The 24,570-nt window shown below is 43.4% G+C and overlaps 1 protein-coding gene across 2 annotated transcripts; it reads left to right on the top strand.

The window, feature by feature from the left end:
- Positions 1 to 3,142: 3,142 nt before the first annotated feature.
- LOC119341369 (14-3-3-like protein GF14-A) lies at positions 3,143 to 15,445 on the top strand. Of its 2 annotated transcripts, none has more exons than XM_037613245.1 (4): positions 3,143 to 3,732; positions 3,821 to 3,943; positions 14,552 to 14,668; positions 15,126 to 15,445. In XM_037613245.1, the coding sequence occupies exons 1-4, from the start codon at positions 3,241 to 3,243 to the stop codon at positions 15,177 to 15,179; spliced, it is 786 nt and encodes a 261-aa protein (XP_037469142.1). In that variant the 5' UTR covers positions 3,143 to 3,240; the 3' UTR covers positions 15,180 to 15,445. The 2 variants fall into 2 exon arrangements, with proteins under 2 accessions (XP_037469142.1, XP_037469141.1); XM_037613244.1 differs by having other exon boundaries at positions 15,123 to 15,445.
- The last annotated feature ends 9,125 nt before the right edge of the window (positions 15,446 to 24,570 follow it).

Below are 24,570 nucleotides of genomic sequence, written 5' to 3'. Positions count from 1 at the left end.
GTCTCGCGCCCCTGCTTCTCCTGCCCCGCCGTGGCCGCCGGCGAGGCCTGCCGTGGTTGTCGGTGCCCTATGGCGCCCGTACCCACCCGCTGCGGCCCTGTCCGTCCGCTCGTTCGGGCACTGCCCCTGCGCCCGCGAACCCGGCGCCCGCTAGGGCCCCTATGGCCCTATGACCCTATGGCCCTATGACATGTGGGGCCCTGCCCCCAGAACGTTTACAAAAAAAAAGAGGGAATTGAAAATAATAATTATAATTAATTAATTAAAGAACTAATTAACTTAATTAATTTTGTTTAATTAAGCTAAACAACTAATTAAGCTAACTATTTAACCTAAACCCTAATTAAACTAAATAGAGAATGACAGGTGGGTCCCACTGGACCCACACGTTAGGTTGACCAGTCAACTCCCTATTGACTGCTGATGTCATGATGACTTCAGCATGCACTATTCTGGATAATGTTAGAATTAAATAGTTAAATAAATTCTAAAAATGATTAAAACTTTAGAAAATCATATAAAATAAACCGTAGCTCAGATGAAAGTACTTTCTACATGAAAATTGCTCAGAACAACGAGACGAATCCAGAAACGCAGCCTGTTCGTCCACCACACACCCCTAACATATCAAACCCACAACTTTTCCCCTCCGGTTCATCTGTCAGAAAACACGAACACCGGGAATACTTTCCCGGATGTTTTCCCCCCTTCACCGGTATCACCTACTACCGCGTTAGGGCACACCGAACTCCGCGTATTGTCTTGTTACGCTTTGTGATGCCTTGATTGCTCTGTTATTTATTGTGTTTCCTCTCCGTTACTTCTTTCCGATAGACCCCGAGACTGCCGGCGACCCCCAGTTCGACTACGGTGTTGGTGACTCGTCCTTCTTGCCAGAGCAACCAGGCAAGCCCCCCCTTGATCACCAGATATCGCCTATTCTTCTCTATACTACTTGCATTAGAGTAGTGTAGCATGTTACTGTTCGGTTATTCCTATTCTGTTGCATAGCCTGTCATTGTTGCTACAGTCATTGATACCCTACCCGCAATCCTAAATACTTAGTATAGGATGCTAGTTTATCATCATTGGCCCTACATCCTTGTCAGTCTGCCTTGCTATACTATTGAGCCGTGATCACTCGGGAGGTGATCACGGGTATATACTATACATACATACATACTGTAAGATGGTGACTAAAGTCGGGTCAGCTCGATGAGTACCCGCAAGTGATTCTGGTGAGGGGGCTGAAAGGACAGGTGGCTCCATCCCGGTAGAGGTGGGCCTGGGTTCCTGACGGCCCCCGACTGTTACTTTGTGGCGGAGCGACAGGGCAGGTTGAGACCACCTAGGAGACAGGTGGGCCTGGCCCTGTTCGGCGTTCGCGGATACTTAACACGCTTAACGAGATCTTGATATTTGATCTGAGTCTGGCCATTTGGTCTATACGCACTAACCATCTACGCGGGAGTAGTTATGGGTATCCCGACGTCGTGGTATCAGCCGAAGCCTTCTTGATGTCAGCGACTGAGTGGCGCGCGCCGGGTTGGACTGCGTTAACGCAACTTTCTTTGTAATGGAGGTTGCTAGGTCTGCTCACCGGCCGCGTACGCAACGTGCAGGTGTGCTAAGGGCGATGGGCCCAGACCCCTGTGCGCTTAGGTTTAGACCGGCGTGCTGACCTCTCTGTTGTGCCTAGGTGGGGCTGCGACGTGTTGATCTTCCGAGGCCGGGCATGACCCAGGAAAGTGTGTCCGGCCAAATGGGATCGGGCGTGTTGGGTTATGTGGTGCACCCCTGCAGGGAAGTTAATCTATTCGAATAGCCGTGATCTTCGGTAACAGGACGACTTGGAGTTGTACCTTGACCTTATGACAACTAGAACCGGATACTTAATAAAACACACCCTTCCAAGTTCCACAGACAACCCGGTGATCGCTTTTCCACAGGGCGACGAGGGGAGGATCGCCGGGTAGGATTATGCTATGCGATGCTACTGGAGATGCTACTTGGAGATGCTACTTGGAGGACTTCAATCTACTCTCTTCTACATGCTGCAAGACGGAGGCTGCCAGAAGCGTAGTCTTCGATAGGACTAGCTATCCCCCTCTTATTCTGGCATTCTGCAGTTCAGTCCACTGATATGGCCTCCTTACACATATACCCATGCATATGTAGTGTAGTTCCTTGCTTGCGAGTACTTTGGATGAGTACTCACGGTTGCTTTCTTCCCCTTTTCCCCCTTTCCTTTCTTTCTGGTTGTCGCAACCAGATGCTGGAGTCCAGGAGCCAGACGCCACCTTCGACGACGACCCCTACTACACTGGAGGTGCCTACTACTATGTGCAGCCCGCTGACGACGACCAGGAATAGTTAGGAGGATCCCAGGCAGGAGGCCTGCGCCTCTTTCGATCTGTATCCCAGTTTGTGCTAGCCTTCTTAAGGCAAACTTGTTTAACTTATGTCTGTATTAAGATATTGTTGCTTCCGCTAACTCGTCTATGATCGAGCACTTGTATTCGAGCCCTCGAGACCCCTGGCTTGTATTATGATGCTTGTATGACTTATTTATGTTTTAGAGTTGTGTTGTGATATCTTCCCGTGAGTCACTGATCTTGATCGTACACATTTGCGTACATGATTAGTGTACGATTGAATCGGGAGCGTCACATGGTTGAATCCTAATATTGCTGGATATCCTAGGTCCGACTCCCCAGCCCTTCTATTTTTTTCACCGACTCCCCAGCCCTTCTATTTTTTTCATCGAAATTAAAAAGAAGACATCCCAAAATGGCCGTCCTAGAGTTGGGCAGGGAATGAGCGGGATTGATCCGGGCGAGCGAGACATGCTGAATTGTGGAACGGGAGTGGGCAGGAGCGATCGATCGTACGTGTGTCTCGCTAACTGACAGTCGGCAGGAAAATAACATTCTCGATAATAATTTTGTTTTCCTCATCGTTACTTGCTATGCCGAGGGCCCATTTTCCCACTTTGCACCGGGCCTCCATTTTCCCCGGTACTGCCCTGACCCACACTCCGGTGAGAAACCGCAACAGCCACACGCGAACGTTTTGGGGGAAGTGGGGTCCGGTTGTAGATGCTCTCCCCTCCCCTCCCCTCGTTTTAAAACCGCAGCCGCTCCTCCTCCCCACTTCCCCTCCTGCACCCACCCACTCCGCCGAGAAACAGCAACAGCCACAGCCACACGCCCACGCACACACACCAGATCGTCGACAGCGATGGCAAAGGCAGCGGCAGCGGGAACGAGGGAGGAGATGGTCTACATGGCGAAGCTGGCGGAGCAGGCCGAGCGGTACGAGGAGATGGTCGAGTTCATGGAGAAGGTCGTGGCGGCGGCGGGGACCGGCGAGCTCACCGTCGAGGAGAGGAACCTGCTCTCAGTCGCGTACAAGAACGTCATCGGGGCGCGTCGTGCTTCCTGGCGCATCGTGTCCTCCATCGAGCAGAAGGAGGAAGGGCGCGGAGCGGCGGGGCACGCCGCCGCGGCGCGCGGGTACCGCGCACTTGTCGAGGCCGAGCTCTCCAACATCTGCGCGGGGATCCTCCGTCTCCTCGACGAACGCCTAGTCCCCGCCGCCGCCGCCATCGACGCCAAGGTATTCTACCTGAAGATGAAGGGAGACTACCATCGCTACCTCGCGGAGTTCAAGTCGGCCGCCGAGCGCAAGGATGCCGCTGACTCCACCCTCGGTGCCTACCAGGCCGCTCAGGTATCCCCCTATCTTTAACTAGCTTTTCTCCCTTCCTCTGATGAGCGGTTTGACTTTTTTTTGGATCTTGGGTGGTTCCTTGCTCTAGGACATAGCCATGAAGGAGCTGCCACCGACTCACCCCATCAGGCTGGGCCTCGCGCTCAACTTCTCCGTGTTCTACTATGAGATCCTCAACTCGCCTGATCGTGCGTGCTCGCTCGCGAAACAGGTACTTTGCTGTTACTTTCTCACCTTCTGAGCAAGTTTGCTAATTCATGAACTTTGGGCAGTTCTATAACTTGGCACAGATCAGAGTCGCAGAAGATGCTAGAGCACGATTTGTTTTTCCTCTTCTCCAATGCACTCAGCCTCTTTTTTCCTACTCCCTCCGGCCCATAATGTAAGACATTGTTGACTCTACACTAGAGTCAAAAATCGTCTTACATTATGGAACGGAGGTAGTAGTTCTTTGCATCCGCATATACAATATTTTTCATTTTCATATGAAGTAGATTCTTGTGCAGCTTAGGGAGTGGACATATTCTAATTGTTTGCATCCGCATATATATTATTAAGTTTCATGTGAAATAGTTGTAGATTTTTGCGCTGCTTAGGTAGTAGAATGTTCTTCAGTTACAATCACTTTTGGCAATATTCAGCTGCTTTGCACATTTGGTCATTAGTTGTAGACATGCTCAGTTTTTTTTTGCGGGGAGATGCTTGTACTACTCAAGCAGTAGGGTTACAATCAGATTCACAGTTTTTTGACCTCATCAGGTCCTGAACCTAACCAAACAGCCTTGCGGCTCTAAACTCTACAATAACTTGCCATAGAATGGCTTACATTGTTTTGAGTGCGACGTATATGAGTAATACCAGTATCCGTTCAAGTAGTTTCCTTTGGATCTCCCGGACCAAGAAAGTTAGAGGAAAGCCCTGTTTGGTAGCAAAGTACTATAAAAACCAAAGTATCAAAAACTACAATAATTTAGCCTGTAGGTACAAAATACCATGGTTTTAATATAGCAACGTTTTTTGAAGTATTCACGATACAGACTACTTGTTTGGCTACGTCACAAAACGCTGTAAAATTTCCTGGCTAGCCGTTAGCCATGCATGCATTCGAAGCTAGCTAGCCATCGTGGTACTAGAATATATGGATCGATTAGACTAATGATGATTAGCGGCATCGACGGCGGCGTAGTAATTAGCAGATGACCTTTGAGCAATCTGAGGTACTTAAACACCTTCATACTAGACATTTGCAAGGAGAGGGCACATGAATCGAACATATAGATTTTGGCTCTAACATTCTTTTGTGTAACATAAGCACCTCACACAGCTGGTCTATGAAAATCAAACAAAACATTTACCACCTAGTAAAATGTGATGAAAACATCCTTTGAATCATCATATAGACATCAAGGAAGAGAGAAAAATTCCCATGTCAGTTTTTTGCCAGCGCTGATGAAAGAAGCAGAGTGTTCAAGTACTGCAGCCGCAGGTAACGAACGACTAACAGACCTTAGCTGAGACAATTTGTACTTGCACCCTGCCTATTGCTTAAGCTCCATCCGACCCTTCTTTTCGGCTGCTCAGTTTTTTAAAGAGGTATGGGGTTCTTTTTTTTATATACAGAGAAAATATTGTGGTTTGGTAAAAGCTGCAGTATTAAAATCACAGTTTTTTAGAGGCAGCCAAACAACCCTTTGTAAATAAAACAACAGTAATAAAAAGCTGTAGTATTTTGAGAATACTTAGGAAATACTTTGTTATCAAACGGGGCCGAAGTCTCAAAAAGTGAAGGCCAACCTGCCCCTTCCTTTTTCTTTGCCGCTATTGCGAATCCGAGGTGCAGATCGGAATTTCGCAAGCTAGGAGGAATAGACAAACTAAGATTGCCCGGGTTTGGATAATCTGTCAACCCTGCCTCACGTTACCTCCTTCCAAGCCTGCGGCATTCTGGCTGGCATATCTCGGGATTGAGTTTCAGTTTCTTTGACCTACCAATTTTCTTGCTTATCAACAAGTTGACGGTCTCAAGAGTCAAGACAGCCCGATTCTACATTGATAAGTAGATTACTCCATTGTAGAGCTAAAGATACACCTTGAGAGATTGCTGACAGTTCTAACTCAAGGGCATTATCACATTTGATTAGGTTGCGGCATGTTGTAAATATGATCGCTCCACTTGAGTCTCTGAGCACCCTATCGGTTGCCGCTGAACCCTCAGAGGGCAGATACGGTCCATTTGTATTTAACTTAATCCAACCAACATGCGGAGGTTCCCATTTGAGTTCTATGAGCGGAGCAGCAGGATATGCCACAGCGAGCCCAGGTGCTTCGCATTCGTCCAGAACGCCCTTCCCTTGCACTAGATCATATTCATGGTTTTGAGAGATGTTGAGGATCGAGGAAACAAAGCTGCAAAGAAACCTTCTGGATACATCAACAAGTGGTACAACCTTCCCATGCGTCTCATTTTGTACATACCCATATTCTCCTACTACTACTTGCTACTTACTAAGCCCTTTGTCCCAGCCAAGTTGGGGTAGGCTAGATATGAAACCCTTTCACGAGGACTTCCCAGGAGGTCACCCATCCTAGTACTACTCTCGCTCAAATGGGTTTCATACCCATGGGACTGGCTAGTTTTTACGTTGGCTCGCCAAGCCTATCACAACCCTCCTCCTTTACTCGGGCTTGGGACCGGCTATGCCTAGAAGACATAGGCGGAGTTATACCCATATTCTCCAAAACAACATTAGAACCTTGAGTCTCATGGTTTTTGTCAAGTCACATAGCAGGTGGAAAATCCATTCAGGTCGTGTATTCGACTAGCATGATACATCCGGTAAAGACCAGGAGGTCGACATGTCCTTCCACGGGGCTCTAGCCAAAGTACAACGGCACATGGCATGAAAGGAGTCCTCACGATCAGCTGAACATAATGGACAACCATCATTAACTTCCAAGTTCCTAGAGAGCTTAATGTCCCAAGTTGGCAGCGAATTTGAAGCAAGTTTCCAAGCAAAAACTTTGACCTTTGGTGGTGCTAATCTTGCCCAGACCCGCTTCCACATAGACCTGTCGCCGCTGGGCTAGGAGCTCAAAGAACTCTGAGCAGTGTGACTTTTCTCTTCCAACGCCATTCGATTTGCACTTCGGACCATAAAGTTGCCAGATTTTTCGCCTGCCCAAGCAATGAAATCTTTAGCATGTCGGGAGCAAGTTTTTATTTTCAAAATCTCCTCGGTGTCAAGCGGACGAACAATATTTGTGTCCCAAGCACCATTGATGTCCATTAGCTTGAAAACCCATTGAAGTCTGCATCTTCCTTTTGCTGAAATCACTTTATGAATACTTTCATGGAATCCATCTGTCCCACCAAATTCTAACTTGTGTGCCATTTCCAATGCGTGAAACCAAGCCCTTTTTCAATAATTGAAGCCCATGAGCTATGCCTTGCCATGAAGATGAAGGGTTCCTTGAGAGTACGGTGTCCTCTAATCTGCCATGGGGGTAGTATTTTACTCTCAGCATACATAGGCTACCCGGGAATGCAAGTAGCCGCCATGTCTGTCTAGCAACAAAGTAGCAGGGATAGTTCGGTTAGACTTTGCGGATGCTGGAGTGAGTTTTTGACTAACGGGAGGAGTCTGTAAAGAGAGATTTGAAGGACTGCAGTATCACCAACGAACTAGCCATGGACAAGGGTGCGTGGAAGCTTGCTATCCATGTGCCAGAACCATGAGTTGGTTGCCAGATCTTATGGGTTTCAGCTCTAGCCTACCCCAACTTGTTTGGGACTAAAGGCTTTGTTGTTGTTGGAGTGAGTTTTTGAGAAAGAGCTTGATTAAATAGATAGAAATCTCGGAAAGAGCCTTTCTTTTCCCCTTCTCAGAGCCCCACCAATAGTTCCTAGCCATCTGGTTTAGATCATCACATATGCCTAGCGGGAGCTTAAAGACACTCATGATGAATGTGCATATGGACTGAGCTAAGTATCACCAAAGAACTATCCATGGATAGGGTCGCGTGGAAGCTTGCTATCCATGTGCCAGAACCATGAGTTGGTTGCGAGATCTTATGGGTTTCAGCTCTAGCCTACCCCAACTTGTTTGGGACTAAAGGCTTTGTTGTTGCCGTTGTCTCAGAAAGAGCCTTTCTTTTCCCCTTACCAGAGCCCCACCAATAGTTCCTAACCATCTGGTTTACATCGTCACATAGGCCTAGCGGGAGCTTAAAGACATTCATGATGAATGCGCATATGGGCTGCGCTATAGATTTTATAAAAACCTCCTTACCACCTTGTGACAGGCAGCCCCATAATAGTATCTCAAACTTGCCTCTCACCATACGCCCATCTGTAGTGGGTAAGCCAAGGTACCGTTCTTCAAAACCAATTGTCTCTATCCCTAGGGTATCATGGATATCAATCTATTAAACCAATGGGCAGGCGGAGCCAAACATAATTGAGCACTTAATGTTATTCATTAACTTACCTGTGGCCAAAGCATACTTGTTCAAATTATTCTTAACGGGGACTGCTTGCTCATGTTTAGCCTCAAAGAATAGTAAGGTGCCGTCTGCAAATAATAGGTGCGATATGCCTGACGCTCATCGACACACCTTGACCGGGGTTACATTTGATATTCCTTCCTCAACTAGAGAAGAAAGGCCATCAAGAGAAACAAATAGGGGACACGTTCTTCAGTGACAGTGTACTAATTGTAGTTGTGACCCATGGCATGCCGGCTCAAATTGCCCCATGCGTCAAAAGGTGACTATTAGCATTATTTTCCCTCGCGGCCCCTTTTGAAACTTAAAACACTTTAGTCAGGCCATTCGTTTTGGCGTTTTTAAGAGGATGTCATGTCATATGCGATTGGCGCATCTAGTGGATGTTGTCATCTTTTTTGTTTGACGGAGTAGAGAGTTGGCACTACAATATGGTATAATAAACTACCCTGTCCACTTATTTCACAACCATATATTAGCTTAGATTGTAAGGTGTTTGATACGAGGCAAACCCTATGGTGTGGTGGCCCAATCTTCACGAACTGAACGTGGATTTAAGGAAGAACACAAAGAACACAGAGGGAATCAAGAGGAAACAAATCAACTCTCACAGATGCAATAACGGATATACAAAGATAGATCCCTGACGAAAATCATCCACAAGAGAGAGATGGAACAAGATAGGGTTCTTCCCCAAGTCCTACGACAAGGAGGGCTTGAATTCCACACGGGAAAAATTCTCCATGGATGGAGGTCTAATGCTCAAAGGGCCTACACCCTTAGGTGGCCTTGAAGTCCTTGGAGTCTTCACCCTTAGGTGGCCTTGTACTCTAATGGAGTCTTCTCCCTAGGGGAGATACATGAGCTAAGCTCTATGATTTGAGTTCTATCTTAGCTAACCCTAAAATGGAGGAGTGCGAGGGGTATATATAGGTCCAAGGCATGAACGAGTAAGTGAGGGGCAAAAAGGGGAGATACAAGGGCCATTGACAAACTCTGCTCGCAGGCAGCACTACTGGACTGTCTGGTTAGGGGGTCGGTCAGTCCGGTGGCAACAGAAGGTTTCAGCCTTCGCGCAGACGGTTACCTGATTGTCTGGTTGTTCGGCTTGCACCCCTTCTTCCATTGCCCCATCTTCCCTTGTTGCTTCCAGGGTTCCCTCACGGGTAGGAGTACTCTTGTGCTTGCACTCCTCGTCTCGTGTGATGCTCCGCTCAAACCTATGCATGCACGAGGGAGGAGGGTCAAGTAGTGTACCATCCATGAGATTGTCAAGTAAACACACATATAGGAGACTCGTGTGATGCTCTGCTCAAACCTATGCATGCACAAGGGAGGTGGGTCAAGTAGTGTACCATCCATGAGATTGCCAAGTAAGCACGCATATAGGAGAAGATTCACCTTTACATGTATGAATTAGATGTTGCGTGTGTCTCTTGAGTCTTGACGATGGGACAGTTGACATGGTGATGTCCATGGGATGCTCTGCATCACCCCCACATCACCCCCTTGGAAGATCCGTTATCGGATCAAGGTCATCATCACCATGGGAAAGACATCGCATCGTCGTGTGGTATTGGACGCTCACCATGTACTCGAGACCTACACATGCACCAAAAAATCGAAGAATTTGTGTGCATGGTACACAAATGCATCATCCATCGTGATGCATCTCTTCTCTTGCACACCACCGTTAGCACAAAATATGGACAAGGATAAATGGTGTATGCATGGTATAGGTCATAGCAACAATTGTCACCATGCACATTGTGCAAAGAGCAAAGCAAGCATGTTTCACACGTAATATGTCAACATCTCCAATCATAAGTGAGAACGCTGGATACCGACCCCTTTCCCCTCGTCGCTCATCACTCCCGTGGGCGGCGGCTGGGCGAAACCCTAGCTCTAGCCACCTCCTCCCCTCCCTCGTCCCCTCCTCCCTCAATGTTGTTGGAGGGTGCTACCCTTGTCGATGAGTTCGGTGGTGGCCCTTGTCTTTGCACCTTCTTGATGCAGAGGAACTTGACTTATTGTGCTTGTTGGCTGAGTCGCCATGGCCACCAACATCCTTATTGCTTGTGTGGCACTCTCCGCTAGAGTGGTGGCGATGAATTTTTTGAGGCTTTGCCGCATGTCCATTGATGTTTGCTCCACTCTCCCTATACATCATGGCACTAGGGCAAATAGTAAGTGGCTAAAGGAATGGACAATATCAAGCTACCTTCTCTACTCTACCTTCTCTACTCCTTGGATGAAAAGGATCAAAGATCGTCCAATGTGAACCAATAGAACAAAATTGTGTTGATACATGTTCCCAACGCACACCTACCAGCTCCCTACAAGGCGTCGGTAAGGTTAGCGGACCAAATCAATGATTGGGCAAGATCCAAATGAACTCAAAGTAATGCAAGTTGATCTCAAATGTAGAGGAAGGAAACAATAGGAACACACACACACAAAGATAATGGGGCTTGTGCAACCAAAGGAATGAGCATACAAGATTTGGCCTAACGAAGATTAAGCTCGTGTAGCACAAACACAAGGAGAGACGTTAGCTTGATTGCACGCAAGGGCAAATGACTTGTCACTTGGCACCATTTTATTGATTCACATATTTGACGAGTATATGATGTATACTTGCACATGTATCTCTTAGCTCTTTCTCTTTTGCTTATAAGCTTTTGATCTTTCTTCTTTTTCCCTTTTTTGGACCTTTTTCTCCCTTTGCCTTTCGCTTGTGCCAAATCAAAGATACAAGACTATCGGTGACGAGATTTAACTAACATGTGCACAAGATACCAAAGTGATGTGCAAAGTAGATATGAAATCTCACTAAGCGATGGTCAAGATAGCAATCTATATGATGATGTCACTATGGTGATCAAGTGTATGATGCCCGACAATACTCAAAGAGCTAGTCTCAATAGGACAAGGTATTTACAAAGAATGGTAGGGCTCACACGGGTAATGACAAGGGAAGGCAAAGTGTTTGACGGAATGGAGATTTCGTGAACACAACACCTTCATTGAAATTGTAGGGGACCGGCCTTGCTTCTGGTTGTGGGTTCAAAGGATGAGGTTGTACCTTCGTTGAAGTTGATGGGACCGACCTTGCTTCTAGTTGTGGTTTTGAAGGATGAAGTTGTTGTCGTTGATGATGAAGTTCTTGGCGACGATCTTGGTGGTTGTCGATGTAGATGGTACCCAATGGTCACTCGAATGTTACTTGGGCGATGAAGCAATGACTTGAGTGTGATGGTTGGTGGAGGTGTTCCGGTTTTGATGTAGTTCCTCCAAATTTGTCATAGCCAAATGATCTGGAAACCTAGGTGATGGCCTTGGAAACACTGATAACTTCAAATTGAGCCAAAAAATGTCAAATTGGAGTTCGGATGTGGAAGTTATGGCAACAACAGTAAAACAGTCCGGTCCTTGACCTATTTTTTATGCGACCGGACAATGTGGTCTGACCAGACTGGTTCTAATCTACCAGACAATCTGGTGGTACCTTAGAAGGCATAATGGTGGGAAATTGTGATTTCATGGTAAAAAAAAATGAAGGGGGAAAAGAACAAAAATGCGGCCAGGGAACGCAAATGAAGGCAGATCAACTAATTTTGCATGAGATCCATGGATCAAAACCAAGCAAATCTCAAGAAATCCAACAAACCATAATTTTTTTGGGTATGGCTCTTTCGTTTGGATTTTCGAAATTGGACAAGAACAAAACAAAATAAGAGGGGTGAGGGCTCTAAATCGTAGCAACATTGCTCATACCAAACGATACGAGGCAAACCCTATGGTGGCCTGATCTTAACGAATTGGAGGTGGATTTGAGGAAAAACACGAAGAACACGGAGGGGATCAAGAGGAAACACAAGGGAAAAACTCAAATCAACACACATAGATGCAATAAAAGATACACACAGCTATATTCTTGATCCAAATCATCCACAAGAGAGATGGAACAAGGTAGAGTTCTTCCCCATGTCCTAAGACAAGGAGGGCTTGAATTCCACATGGGGAATCTTCTCCATGGATAGAGGCTTTGTGCTCAAAGAGCCTACACCCTTAGGTGGCCTTGAACTCCTTGGAGTCTTGACCCTTCCTCCCTCAAGAGGAATCCCACAAGGGTAGATACATGAGCTAAGCTCTATGATTCGAGTTCTATCTTAACTAACCCTAGAATGGAGGAGGGGAAGAGGTATATATGGGTCCAAGTCATGAAGAGGTAAGTTGGGCAAAAAGGAAAAGATACAAGGGCCATGCCCAAACTCTGCTCGCAGGCAACAGAAGGTTTCGGCCTTCGCGTAGACGCCGGCTGAACTGTCCGGTCGTTATGTCAACTGTCCGGTGGTGCAAATTTTCACCCATTCTTCCGTTGCTCCGTCGCCGCTTCCACGCTTCACTCATGGGCAGGAGTACTCTTGTGCTTGCACTCTTCGTCATGTGTGGTGCTTGGCTCAAACCTATGCATGCACGAAGGCAGAGTCAAGTAGTATTGAATGGTTCACTCAGGATGGCAATCTGAGCCAGCACATCCGGGATGGCAAATTTTCACCTTATCCATTGATTTGCGATTCCCTTCTGTCAGCATGGCAATTTCACCATTTTCTTTTTTGTAGACTGACAATTCTTCATGCTTCGATCATGGCAAATACCTGAAAACGCACTGCAACTACTCTGCTGTGGCATGGCAATTTTTTGACAATCTTTTTGTACAACACGACATTTTTTACTCGAGAACATGGCAAATATTTACACAACAACATGACAAATTTATGTGTTTTCGCATGAATTCTGTAGCATTCGTTTGGAGTGTTTTTCTTAGCGTACAAAAATTCGTTCTTTCCTACCTGGCTGGAGGAAGGATAGTTCGCTTGGTTGGCCTACATGAGGGAATGTCAGTGTTATTCACGTCCTTAAAAATAAATATACGAAAATCCAAAAGTTAAAGGAAAAATGCAAAAAGGTGACTACCACGCAAGCTAGTTCACTTTTTATACTATAAGTAGTCTAAAATTTCTTTCCTTTCTTTAATATTTCTTTATTTTATATTGGATTGTCTTTAAAGAGTTGTTGTGTGCACACAAAAAAAACTAGTAAAGGGGTTGAAGGAGAAGATCGTAGGTAAAAAAGCAAAACAATGATGTGCTTTTATTTCATGAGATATGAGATATTGTTTACTTTTTATAATATAGGGTACAATGTAAGAGAAGAGAAAAAGAAAACGAAGTGGAGAGAAGAGAAAAGGAAAACTATAAGAGAAGAGTACTTTTATTGCATGAGATTGAGATATACTCCCTCCGTCCCGTAATGTAAGACGTTTTTTGACACGACGATAGAGTCAAAAAACGTCTTACATTATGGGACGGAGGGAGTAGTTTACATTTTATACTATACGTAGTCTGCAAGAGAAAAGAAAATGCAGTGGGGAGAAGAGGAAAAAGAAAAACTCTTAAGAGAGGAGAAAACGAAAACGTGGTGGAGACAAGAGAAAAGGAAAAACTGTTAAGAGAAGAGAAACAGAAAAAGGTAGTGTTGGGGAGTACTTCACATTTTATACTATACGTAGTCTGCAAGAGAGAAAAGAAAATGCAGTGGGGAGAAGAGGAAAAAGAAAAACTCTTAAGAGAAGAGAAAACGAAAACGTGGTGGAGACAAGAGAAAAGGAAAAACTGTTAAGAGAAGAGAAACAGAAAAAGGTAGTGTTGGGGATTCAAACGGGTCGTGCCACTATATATATTGAGTTACTAACCCAACCCACTACTGAGGTACCAACTGCTCTTGTCACCGCCGTGCTATTCTTCTGCACACACCCCAGCGAGTTGACGACATCTGCAAGTGCGAGTTGACGGCATCTGCAATTGGTATGGCGTGGCTTTAAAAACGTCAATGCGGATGGCGTCACATCCTCTTAAAAGGCGAGGGACCACCAAAGTACTGTTTCGAAAGGTGCCACTTTGGGGAAAACGATATCCACATGCTTGATTGCTGTCATGACATGAACTGCTTGATTCAGATAAATAAGTAGTGCAGTAGTATAATTGCTCATCTGTCTGGACTGGCCACTTGTTAAGCCTGGAGACAATAAATCTGTAGTTCTTTCATGCATCTTATTCTCTCAAGTCAACTCCACAAGGCACATTTTACTAAGGTGATGAATCTAATGATGAACGTATTTTTCTTCCAAGTCTGTTATGTCATAAATTGATACCCTTCAGGTTCGGTTTGCTTAGTCCTGTAAAAGCTTTTCTGCAAATTTTTAACACATGTTTTCTTTTTGGCATGTGATCACACTCTCTTATGTTTATAGGCCTTCGATGAAGCCATCGCTGAGCTGGATTCCCTCGGAGAAGATTCCTACAAGGACAGCACCCTGATCATGCAACTTCTCCGTGACAATCTCACCTTGTGGACCTCTGATATGCAGGTAGTGTACTAACCAGTTTGTTTACGAAGCCTTTTATCCCAAATAAGTTGGGGTAGGCTAGATATGAAACCCTTTCACGAGGACTTCCCAGGAGGTTACCCATCCTAGTACTACTCTTGCCCAAATGGGTTTCATACCCAAAAGACTGGCTAGTTTTTACGTTGGCTCGTCAAGCCTATCACAACCCTTAGATATGAAACCCTTTCACGAGGACTTTCTAGGAGGTCACCCATCCTAGTACTATTCTCGCTCAAATGGGTTTCATACCTATGGGACTGGCTAGTTTTTACATTGGCTCGCCAAGCCTATCACAACCCTCCTCCTTTACCCGGGCTTGGGACCGGCTATGCCTAGAAGACATAGGCGGAGTTGTAGTGTACTAACCAGTAACAAGGAAAAATGTTTACATAGCAGTAGACATTTTTTTAAAATAATGCTCAATAATTTATGTCAGCAGGATGACGCTGGCGATGAAATGAGGGATTCAAGCAAGCCTGAGGATGAGCAGTAGTGAAGGGTCCTAGCTACTGCCCTCTTTCTCTCTTAGCCTTCGGGTAGTTATGATGCTTGTACAAGGACCATTTTCGTGTGTCCTTTGTTGCTGGGTCTTTTACCTACCCTTTCTTTCGTTATATTGTTATACATCGCCGTCCTCGTGCATTATTTTACTTTACAACTTGAATCCTGCTCGTGTATGCACGGGTTCCTTAAGATTTGAACCAGAGGGTTCAACTCTTGCTTCCTATAATCAAACAGCTATGCATGATCGGTGTTTAACAAAAATTCTTTCTGGCTAGGTTGTAGTTTTGAATTGGCTGTGCAAATTAAATCATCATAAAAAAAGAGCCCACCCAGGACTAGCCCGTGGCGGCAATTTAAAAAAAAATTATACTAGGAAATTTGCTTGTGTGTTGCAACGGAAACAATTTTTTTTTTGAAAAAGGAGGAAAGACTCGTGGCCTCTGTGGCCATTTTATTAGAAGTCTAGCAAACCAAGGTCCATAGCAGTACAGCTTGTAGAAGGAGCATAAAAAGCAAAATGAATGAACAAAGCCACGACAGGCAATGAACAGGATGAGATGATAAAACATCTATCCGCCATCCAAACTGGTTGTAAATAGCCCGTGCTACCGTTTTTTATTGGTTGCACTCAGTAACCAAAAGCTCCCTGGAGTCCGTATGAACGAGTAACAATCACGTACGGATCCAACATGACGCTTTGTAGATAACCTGCAAGAAATTAAGCCATGCCCGCTAACTGAAGGGCTTGTGTTGAAAAGCTATATGAATTGTACGCCAAAGAAGCTTAGCGAGAGGGCAATCGATGAAAAGATGTTGTATTGTTTCATCGTTGTCATAGAAACAACATGAACCGGCTACCCAAAGCAAATTATCTTTGGTAAATATCACTTGCTTGTAAAGGAACCACATGAACATCTTGATTCTCAACGGAACTTTAATTTTCCAAATATGAATTGATCTCGGGATTGGGCTAGAATCAATCAGATCCAAGTACTGAAAATCCCGATCCTAGTTAATTTCTAGTGAAACAAGTCAGGATCATTAGAAAGTTGAACAGCCATCAACCTTCGCATAAGATGCAACCAGGAGTTCCACCGGTTCCCCACTAGGGATCTCCTGAACTGGATGTTCAAGGATGTTGTAATACTGTAGTAATGTAAATCTTCTTACGTTGTACAATATTATACAGAGTGGTATATTGCAAGGCCAAAGGCGTCTTTCCTAACCATTTATCTTCCCAAAATCTGGTTGTAGTACCATTTCCAACCAAAAATTTCGTATTAGCCCCTTCCAGAATGGCGAGTCGTTAGGTCTCACGGTAACCTGGCCCGAGACTTTGATTGTAATATTTGTTACGTAGGATTTGTACCCACATACCATCGGTCTCAACCGATAACCTAAATAGCCATTTACTTAATAAGCACTTGCTTTTGATATCCAAGTTCTCAATCCCAAGCCCCCCTTGGTCTTTGGATCTGCAGATAATATTTCACCTGGTAAATCTGTATTTTGTCTTTACTTCATTGCTTTGCTAGAAGAAACGGGACCAGTAAAAATCTAACTTTTTCCGCACCCCTATAGGTACTTCGAAGAAAGGTAATAGGAACATGGACATACTACTTAGTACCAAGTTTATTAACACCAACCGACCTCTATAAGACATAAGCTTGCCCTTCCAGCAGTTTAGCTTTTTTTCAAATCGATCCTCAATATATTTTCATTCTTTATATGTCGGTTTCTAAGGTAGCTGAAAGGGAAGGATCCCATTTCACAACCGAACAATTGTCTATACACATCTTGTTCCTCTTTGGCTCTTCCAAAGCAGAACAATTCACTCTTATTAAAAATTTTAACCCCGACAATTGCTCGAAAAGACAAAGTACTAACTTCATATTTCTAGTCTTTGCGATATCATGTTCCATGAATATTATAGTGTCATCAAAGCATTGTAGTACGGAGACCCCCCCCCCCCCTCCATCAACAAGATGATGGACTAGTCCTCCTACTTGGCCATTCTCCTTGGCCCTATCAATAAGTACTGCCAACATATCTGCCACCATGTTGAACAATATAGGGGACATCGGGTCCCCTTGTCTTAAGCCCTTATGAGTCTGAAAATAGTGACTCGTGTCATCATTCACTTTAATCCCCACGCTACCCTTTTGAATAAAGGAATCCACCTGTTTCCCTCCAGGTTTCATTGAATCCCTTCATGCGCATTACCTGTTGGAGGAAGGGCCATTTGACCTTATCGTACACTTTCTCAAAATCCACCTTGAAGATCACCCCAACTAGTTTCTTCGAATGGATTTCATGTAGAGTTTCATGTAAGACAACAACCCCTTTAAGGATATGTCTACCTGGCATGAATGCCGTCTGACTCGGTTGTACCACCGAATGGGTAACCCGTGTCAATCTATTTGTGCCTACTTTTGTAAAGATTTTGAAACTCACATTAAAAAGACATATAGGCCTAAACTTCTCAATACGCACTACCTCCTCCTTCTTTGGTAACAAGGTTATTGTTCCAAAGTTAAGGTGGAAAAACTGTAGGTGGCCATTAAAGAGTTCATGGAACATTGGAATGACATCACCCTTTATGACGTGCCGACATTTCTTGTAGAATTCTGTCGGGAATCCATCTGGTCCAGGTGCCTTATTATGTTTCATCTGTGATACTGCTTCGAACACCTCTTTTTTTGTAAATGGCACAGACGAAATCTCATTTTCGTTAGTCTTGAGTTGGGGAATATTCCCGACTGCGAGCTCGTCAAGGGACACGAAACTGTCCTCAAGTGGCCCGAAAAGTTGTTTATAGTAATTTGAGATGTACAACTTGAGATTTTTGTGTCCCACCACTGTACCTTCATCCTGTTTGAGTTGGATGATTTTCTTTTTTCTATGTTTGCCATTCGCAATCATATGGAAGAACTGAGTATTGTCATCCCCTTGGACGACTCTTAGAACCTTAGTCCGCAGTGCCCATTTCATTTCTTCTTCTCTAAGAAGAACAAGAAGTTTCTGCTCAGCCTCAGTTTTTGTGGCTTGTTCAGTTGCGCATAACACATTAGATTCCGCTTTCAGATCTAATGCTTCTATCATACGGATAAGTCTTTCTTTTTCTTGTTTATATATTCCGCTTTCATTTCTGGCCCAACCCATGAGAAATGGTCTCAAATGCCTAATGTTATTTTGCCACCTTTTGATACTTGAGCGCCCACCGAAATCCTTAGACCATTCCGTAGCAACCATATGTAGGAATCCCTCTTTCTCAAACCAACTTAGTTCAAAAGAGAAGGTGTTCTTGTTACCCCTATGAGTCGCTTCTCCTGAGTAGACCACTAAAGGGGTGTGATCAGAGATAGCCCTTTGTAACCCTGCACCATTACAAGGGGGAATATTTGTTCCCAATCAACACTGGTAAGCACCCTGTCTAATTTTTCATATGTGGGATTCGATAACACGTTCGCCCAAGTGAGCTATTGATGTCTACTACATAACTTATTCTTGTAGACTCGTGTTGGGCCTCCAAGCGTAGAGTTTTGTAGGACAGTAGCAATTTTCTCTCAAGTGGATGACCTAAGGTTTATCAGTCTGTGGGAGGCATAGGATGAAGATGGTCTCTCAAACAACCCTGCAACCAAATAACAAAGAGTCTCTTGTGTCCTAACACACCAAATACAATGGTAAATTGTATAGGTGCACTAGTTTGGCGAAGAGATGGTGGTAATGATAGTAGATATTGATTTTTGTAATAGGAACAATAAGAAACAGGAAGGTAGCAAGTAACAAAAGTGAGCACAAACGGTGTTGCAATGCTTGAAAATGAGGCCTAGGGTCCGTACTTCGCTAGTGCAATCTCTCAACAATGTTAATATAATTGGATAATATAACCATCCCTTAACGTGCGATGAAGAATCACTCCTAAGTTCTTATCCAGCGGAGAACATAAGATGAAATTGTTTGTAGGGTACGAAACCACCTCAAAGTTATCCTTTCCGATCGATCTATCTAAGAGTTCATACTAAAATAACACCATACGATACACATCAACCAACTCTAATGTAACCTAGATACTCCAATGTCACCACGAGTATCCGTGAGTTGATTATATGATATGCATCAAACAATTTCAGATTCATAATACTCAATCCAACACAAAGAACGTCAAAGAGTTCCCCAAGATTTCTACCGGAGAAACAAGGACGAAAATGTGCATCAACCCCTATGCAAAGATTCCCCAATGTCACCTTGGGAATCCGTGAGTTGGGTGCCAAAACATATATCAAGTGAATTAATATGATACCCCATTGTCACCAAGGGTATTGCTATGTCTTGAGCTTGCGTTGGTTTTCCTTGAAGAGGAAAGGGTGATGCAGCGAAGTAGCGTAAGTATTTCCCTCAGTTTTTGAGAACCAAGGTATCAATCCAGCAGGAGGCTCCTCAAATGTCCCACGCAACTACACAAACAAACAAGAACCTCGCAACCAACGCAATAAAGGGGTTGTCAATCCCTTCACGGCCACTTGCGAAAGTGAGATCTGATAGAGATAATATGATAAGATAAATATATTTTTGGTATTTTATAATTTAGATTGGAAAAGTAAAGATGCAAATAAAAGTAGATGAAAGCTTATATGATAAGAGATAGACCCGGGGGCCACAGGTTTCACTAATGGCTTCTCTCAAGATAGCATAAGTATTACGATGGGTGAGCAAATTACTATCGAGCAATTGATAGAAAAGCCAATAATTATGAGATTATCTAGGCATGATCATGTTTATAGGCATCACGTCCGTGACAAGTAGACCGGCTCCTGCCTGCATCTACTACTATTACTCCACACATCGACCGCTATCCAGCATGCATCTAGAGTATTAAGTTCATAAAGAACAGAGTAACACATTAAGAAAGATGACATGATGTAGAGGGATAAACTCATGCAATATGATATAAACCCCATCTTTTTATCCTCGATGGCAACAATACAATACGTGCCTTGCTGCACCTGCTGTCACTGGGAAAGGACACCGCAAGATTGAATCTAAAGCTAAGCACTTCTCCCATTGCAAGAAAGATCAATCTAGTAGGCCAAACCAAACTGATAATTCGAAGAGACATGCAAAGATATCTTAATCATACATAAAAGAATTCAGAGGAGATTCAAATATTTCTCATAGATAAACTTGATAAACCCACAATTCATCGGATCTCGACAAACACACCGCAAAAAGAGTTACATCGAATAGATCTCCACGAAGATCAAGGAGAACTTTGTATTGGGATTCAAAGAGAGAGAAGAAGCCATCTAGCTAATAACTATGTACCCGAAGGTCTGTGGTAAACTACTCACAACTCATCGGAGAGGCTATAGTGTTGATGTAGAAGCCCTCCATGGTCGATTCCCCCTCCGGCGGAGCGCCGACGAACGCTCCAAGATGGGATCTCGCGGATACAGAAGGTTACGGCGGTGGAAATAGTTTTTCATGGTCGCTTCTGATGTTTTTGGGGTACATGGGTATATATAGGAGGAAGAAGTAGGTCGGTGGGCGCTCGAGGGGCCCACGAGGGTGGGGGGTGTGCCCAACCCTAGGGGGCGCGCCGGGCACCCTCGTGGCCGCCTTGCTTGTTTTTTGACTTCCACTCCAAGTCCTATGGATCACGTTTGTTCCAAAAAGATCGCTCCCGAAGGTTTCATTCCGTTTGGACTCTGTTTGATATTCCTTTTCTTCGAAACACTGAAATAGGCAAAAAAACAGCAATTCGGGCCGGGCCTCCGGTTAGTAGGTTAGTCCCAAAAATGATATGAAAGTGTAAAGTAAAGCCCATAAACATCCAAAACACGTAATATAATAGCATGGAACAATAAAAAATTATAGATACGTTGGAGACGTATCAAGCATCCCCAAGCTTAATTCCTGCTCGTCCTCGAGTAGGTAAATGATAAAAACAGAATTTTCGATGTGGAATGCTACCTAGCATAATTCTCAATGTAATTTTCTTTATTGTGGCATGAATGTTCAGATCCAAATGATTCAAAATAAAAGTTAATATTGACATGAGAAATAGTAATACTTCAAGCATACTAATCAAAGTAATCATGTCTTCTCAAAATATCATGGCTAAAGAAAGTTATCCCTACAAAATCATATAGTCTGGCTATTGCTCTATCTTCATCACACAAAGTATTTAATCATGCACAACCCCGATGACAAGCCAAGCAATTGTTTCGTACTTTAGTAATCTCAAACCTTTTCACCTTTCACGCAATACATGAGCATGAGCCATGGACATAACACTATATGTGGAATAGAATGGTGGTTGTGGAGAAGACAAAAAGGAGAAGATAGTCTCACATCAACTAGGCATATCAACGGGCTATGAAGATGCCCATTAATAGATATCAATGTGAGTGAGTAGGGATTGCCATGCAACGGATGCCACTAGAGCTATAAAATGTATGAAAGCTCAACAAAAGAAACTAAGTGGGTGTATATCCAACTCTCTTGCTCACGAAGACCTATGGCACTTTGAGGAAGCCCATCATTGGAATATACAAACCAAGTTCTATAATGGAAATTCCCACTAGTATATGAAAGTGACAACATAGAAGACTCTCTATCATGAAGATCATGTTGCTACTTTGAAGCACAAGTGTGGTAAAAAGGATAGTAGCATTGTCCCTTCTCTCTTTTTCTCTCATTTTATTTTTTTCTTCTTTCTCTTTTTTTTCCTTTTTTTTCTTTTGGGCCTTTCCCTTTTTTTATTTGGCATTTTTTTTCCTTTTTTTATTTGGTGGGCTCTTTGGCCTCTTTTTTTTAAGTCCGAAGTCTCATCCCGACTTGTGGGGGAATCATAGTCTCCATCATCCTTTCCTCACTGGGACAATGCTCTAATAATGAAGATCATCACACTTTTATTGATTTACAACTCAATACTTAGAACAAAATATGACTCTATATGAATGCCTCCGGCGGTGTACTGGGATATGCAATGAATCAAGAGTGACATGTATGAAAAATATGAAGGTGGCCTTGCCACAAATACGATGTCAACTACATGATCATGCAAAGAGCAATATGACAATAATGATGTGTGTCATAATAAACGGAACGGTGGAAAGTTGCATGGCAATATATCTCGGAATGGCTATGGAAATGCCATAATAGGTAGGTATGGTGGCTGTTTTGAGGAAGGTATATGGTGGGTGTATGGTACCGGCGAAAGTTGCGCGGCACAAGAGAGGCTAGCAATGGTGGAAGGGTGAGAGTGCGTATAATCCATGGAATCAACATTAGTCATGAAGAACTCATATACTTATTGCAAAAATCTATAAGCCATTGAGAACAAAGTACTACGCGCATGCTCCTAGGGGGGATAGATTGATAGGAAAAGACCATCGCTCGTCCCCGACCGCCACTCATAAGGAAGACAATCAATAAATAAAATTATGCTCCAACTTCATCACAAAGCGGCTCACCATACGTGCATGCTACAGGAATCACAAACTTCAACAGAAGTATTCTTTAAATTCATGATCACCCAACTAGCATGACTCTAATATCACCATCCTAATATCTCAAAACAATTATCAAGCATCAAACTGATCATAGCATCCAATTCACTTTCTGTGATAGTTTTTATTATACCCAACTTGGATGCCCATCATTCTAGGACCAATTTTATAACCATAGCAAATACCATGCTGTTCTAAGAGACTCTCAAAATAATATAAGTGACGCATGAGAGATCAACAATTCCTACAAAATTAAGCCACCGCCGTGCTCTAAAAGATATAAGTGAAGCACTAGAGCAGGAACTATCTAGCTCAAAAGATATAAGTGAAGCGCATAGAGTATTCTAATAAATTCTAATCAAGTGGGATTCTCCCAAAAGGTGTGTACATCAAGGATGATTGTGGTAAACTAAAAAGCAAAGACTAATATCATATGAGACGCTCCAAGCAAAACACATATCATGTGGCTAATAAAAATATAGCTCCAAGTAAAGTTACCGATAGACGAAGGAAAGAGGGGATGCCTTCCAGGGCATCCCCAAGCTTAGGCTTTTGGTTATCCTTGAATATTTTGGGGTGCCATGGGCATCCCCAAGCTTAGGCTCTTGCCACTCCTTATTCCATAATCCATCAAATCTTTACCCAAAACTTGAAAACTTCACAACACAAAACTCAACAGGAAATCTCATAAGCTCCATTAGTGCAAGAAAGAAAAACCACCATATAAGTTACTGTAATGAACTCATTCTTTATTTATATTGGTGTTAAACCTACTGTATTCCAAATTTTCTATGGTTCATACCCCTACATACTAGCCATAGATGCATCAAAATAAGCAAACAACACACGAAAAACAGAATCTGTCAAAAACAGAACAGTCTGTAGCAATTTGTAACACTCGAATACTTCCGGAACCCTAAAAGTCCTACGAAAATAGGATGTCCTGGGAAATTTGTCTATTGATCTACAGCAAAAAGAATCAACGCAAAAGCACGTTTCTGCGAATTACTAAAATTATTTTCGTGCGCGCAAAGTTTCTGTTTTTCAGCAGAATCAAATTAACTATCACCATAGGTTATCCTATAGGTTCTACTTGGCACAAACACTAATTAAAACATGAAAACACATCTAAACAGAAGGTAGACGCAAAATTTATTGAAAAACAGCAAGGAAAAATATTGGTTGTCTTCCAACAAGCGCTTTTCTTTAAAGCCTTATAGCTAGGCATTGATAATTTTAATGATGCTCATATGGAAGACAAGAATTGAAGCGCAAAGAGAGCATCATGAAACACGTGACAAACACGTCTAAGTCTAACATACTTCCTATGAATAGGCATATTATAAGCAAACAAATTTGCAAGGCAAACAAAAACTAGCATATGCAAGGAATAAGAAAGAGACGATAGCAATCTCATCATGACGAGAGGTAAATTGGTAAGATAAAAATTTCTACGACCATATTTTCCTCTCTCATAATAATTACATGTAGGATCATAGGCAAAATCAACAAAATAACTATCACATAACATATTCGTAACACGATCCACATGCATGCAAAGTTGACACTCTTCCAAGATAGTGGGATTAACATTAACTAAAGTCATGACCTCTCCAAACCCACTTTTATAGAAAATATTATAAGATTGAACATACTCCAAATATGTGGGATCTAAAGTTGACACTCTTCCAAACCCACCTTAAATATTATTGCAAACACTATTATCAATCTCATATTCATCATGGGGCTTAAATAAATTTTCAAGATAAGAAAAATCACCCCAATCATGATCATTGCAACAAGTAATAGGCATATCAAAACTAGCATCCCCAAGCTTAGGGTTTTGCATGTTGTTAGCACAAT

This window comes from Triticum dicoccoides, chromosome 7B (assembly GCF_002162155.2).
Source record: "Triticum dicoccoides isolate Atlit2015 ecotype Zavitan chromosome 7B, WEW_v2.0, whole genome shotgun sequence".
NCBI classification, from domain to species: domain Eukaryota; kingdom Viridiplantae; phylum Streptophyta; class Magnoliopsida; order Poales; family Poaceae; genus Triticum; species Triticum dicoccoides.
This window is presented reverse-complemented; position numbering and strand designations above follow the sequence as displayed.

Bases quoted from the DNA above. Each gene is read 5' to 3' on its own strand.
- LOC119341369 (XM_037613244.1), top strand. From the start codon at position 3,241: ATGGCAAAGGCAGCGGCAGCGGGAACGAGGGAGGAGATGGTCTACATG. The intron at 3,733-3,820 runs GTATCCCCCTAT...TCCTTGCTCTAG, and splicing joins GTGCCTACCAGGCCGCTCAG to GACATAGCCATGAAGGAGCT. The intron at 3,944-14,551 runs GTACTTTGCTGT...TTATGTTTATAG, and splicing joins CGTGCTCGCTCGCGAAACAG to GCCTTCGATGAAGCCATCGC.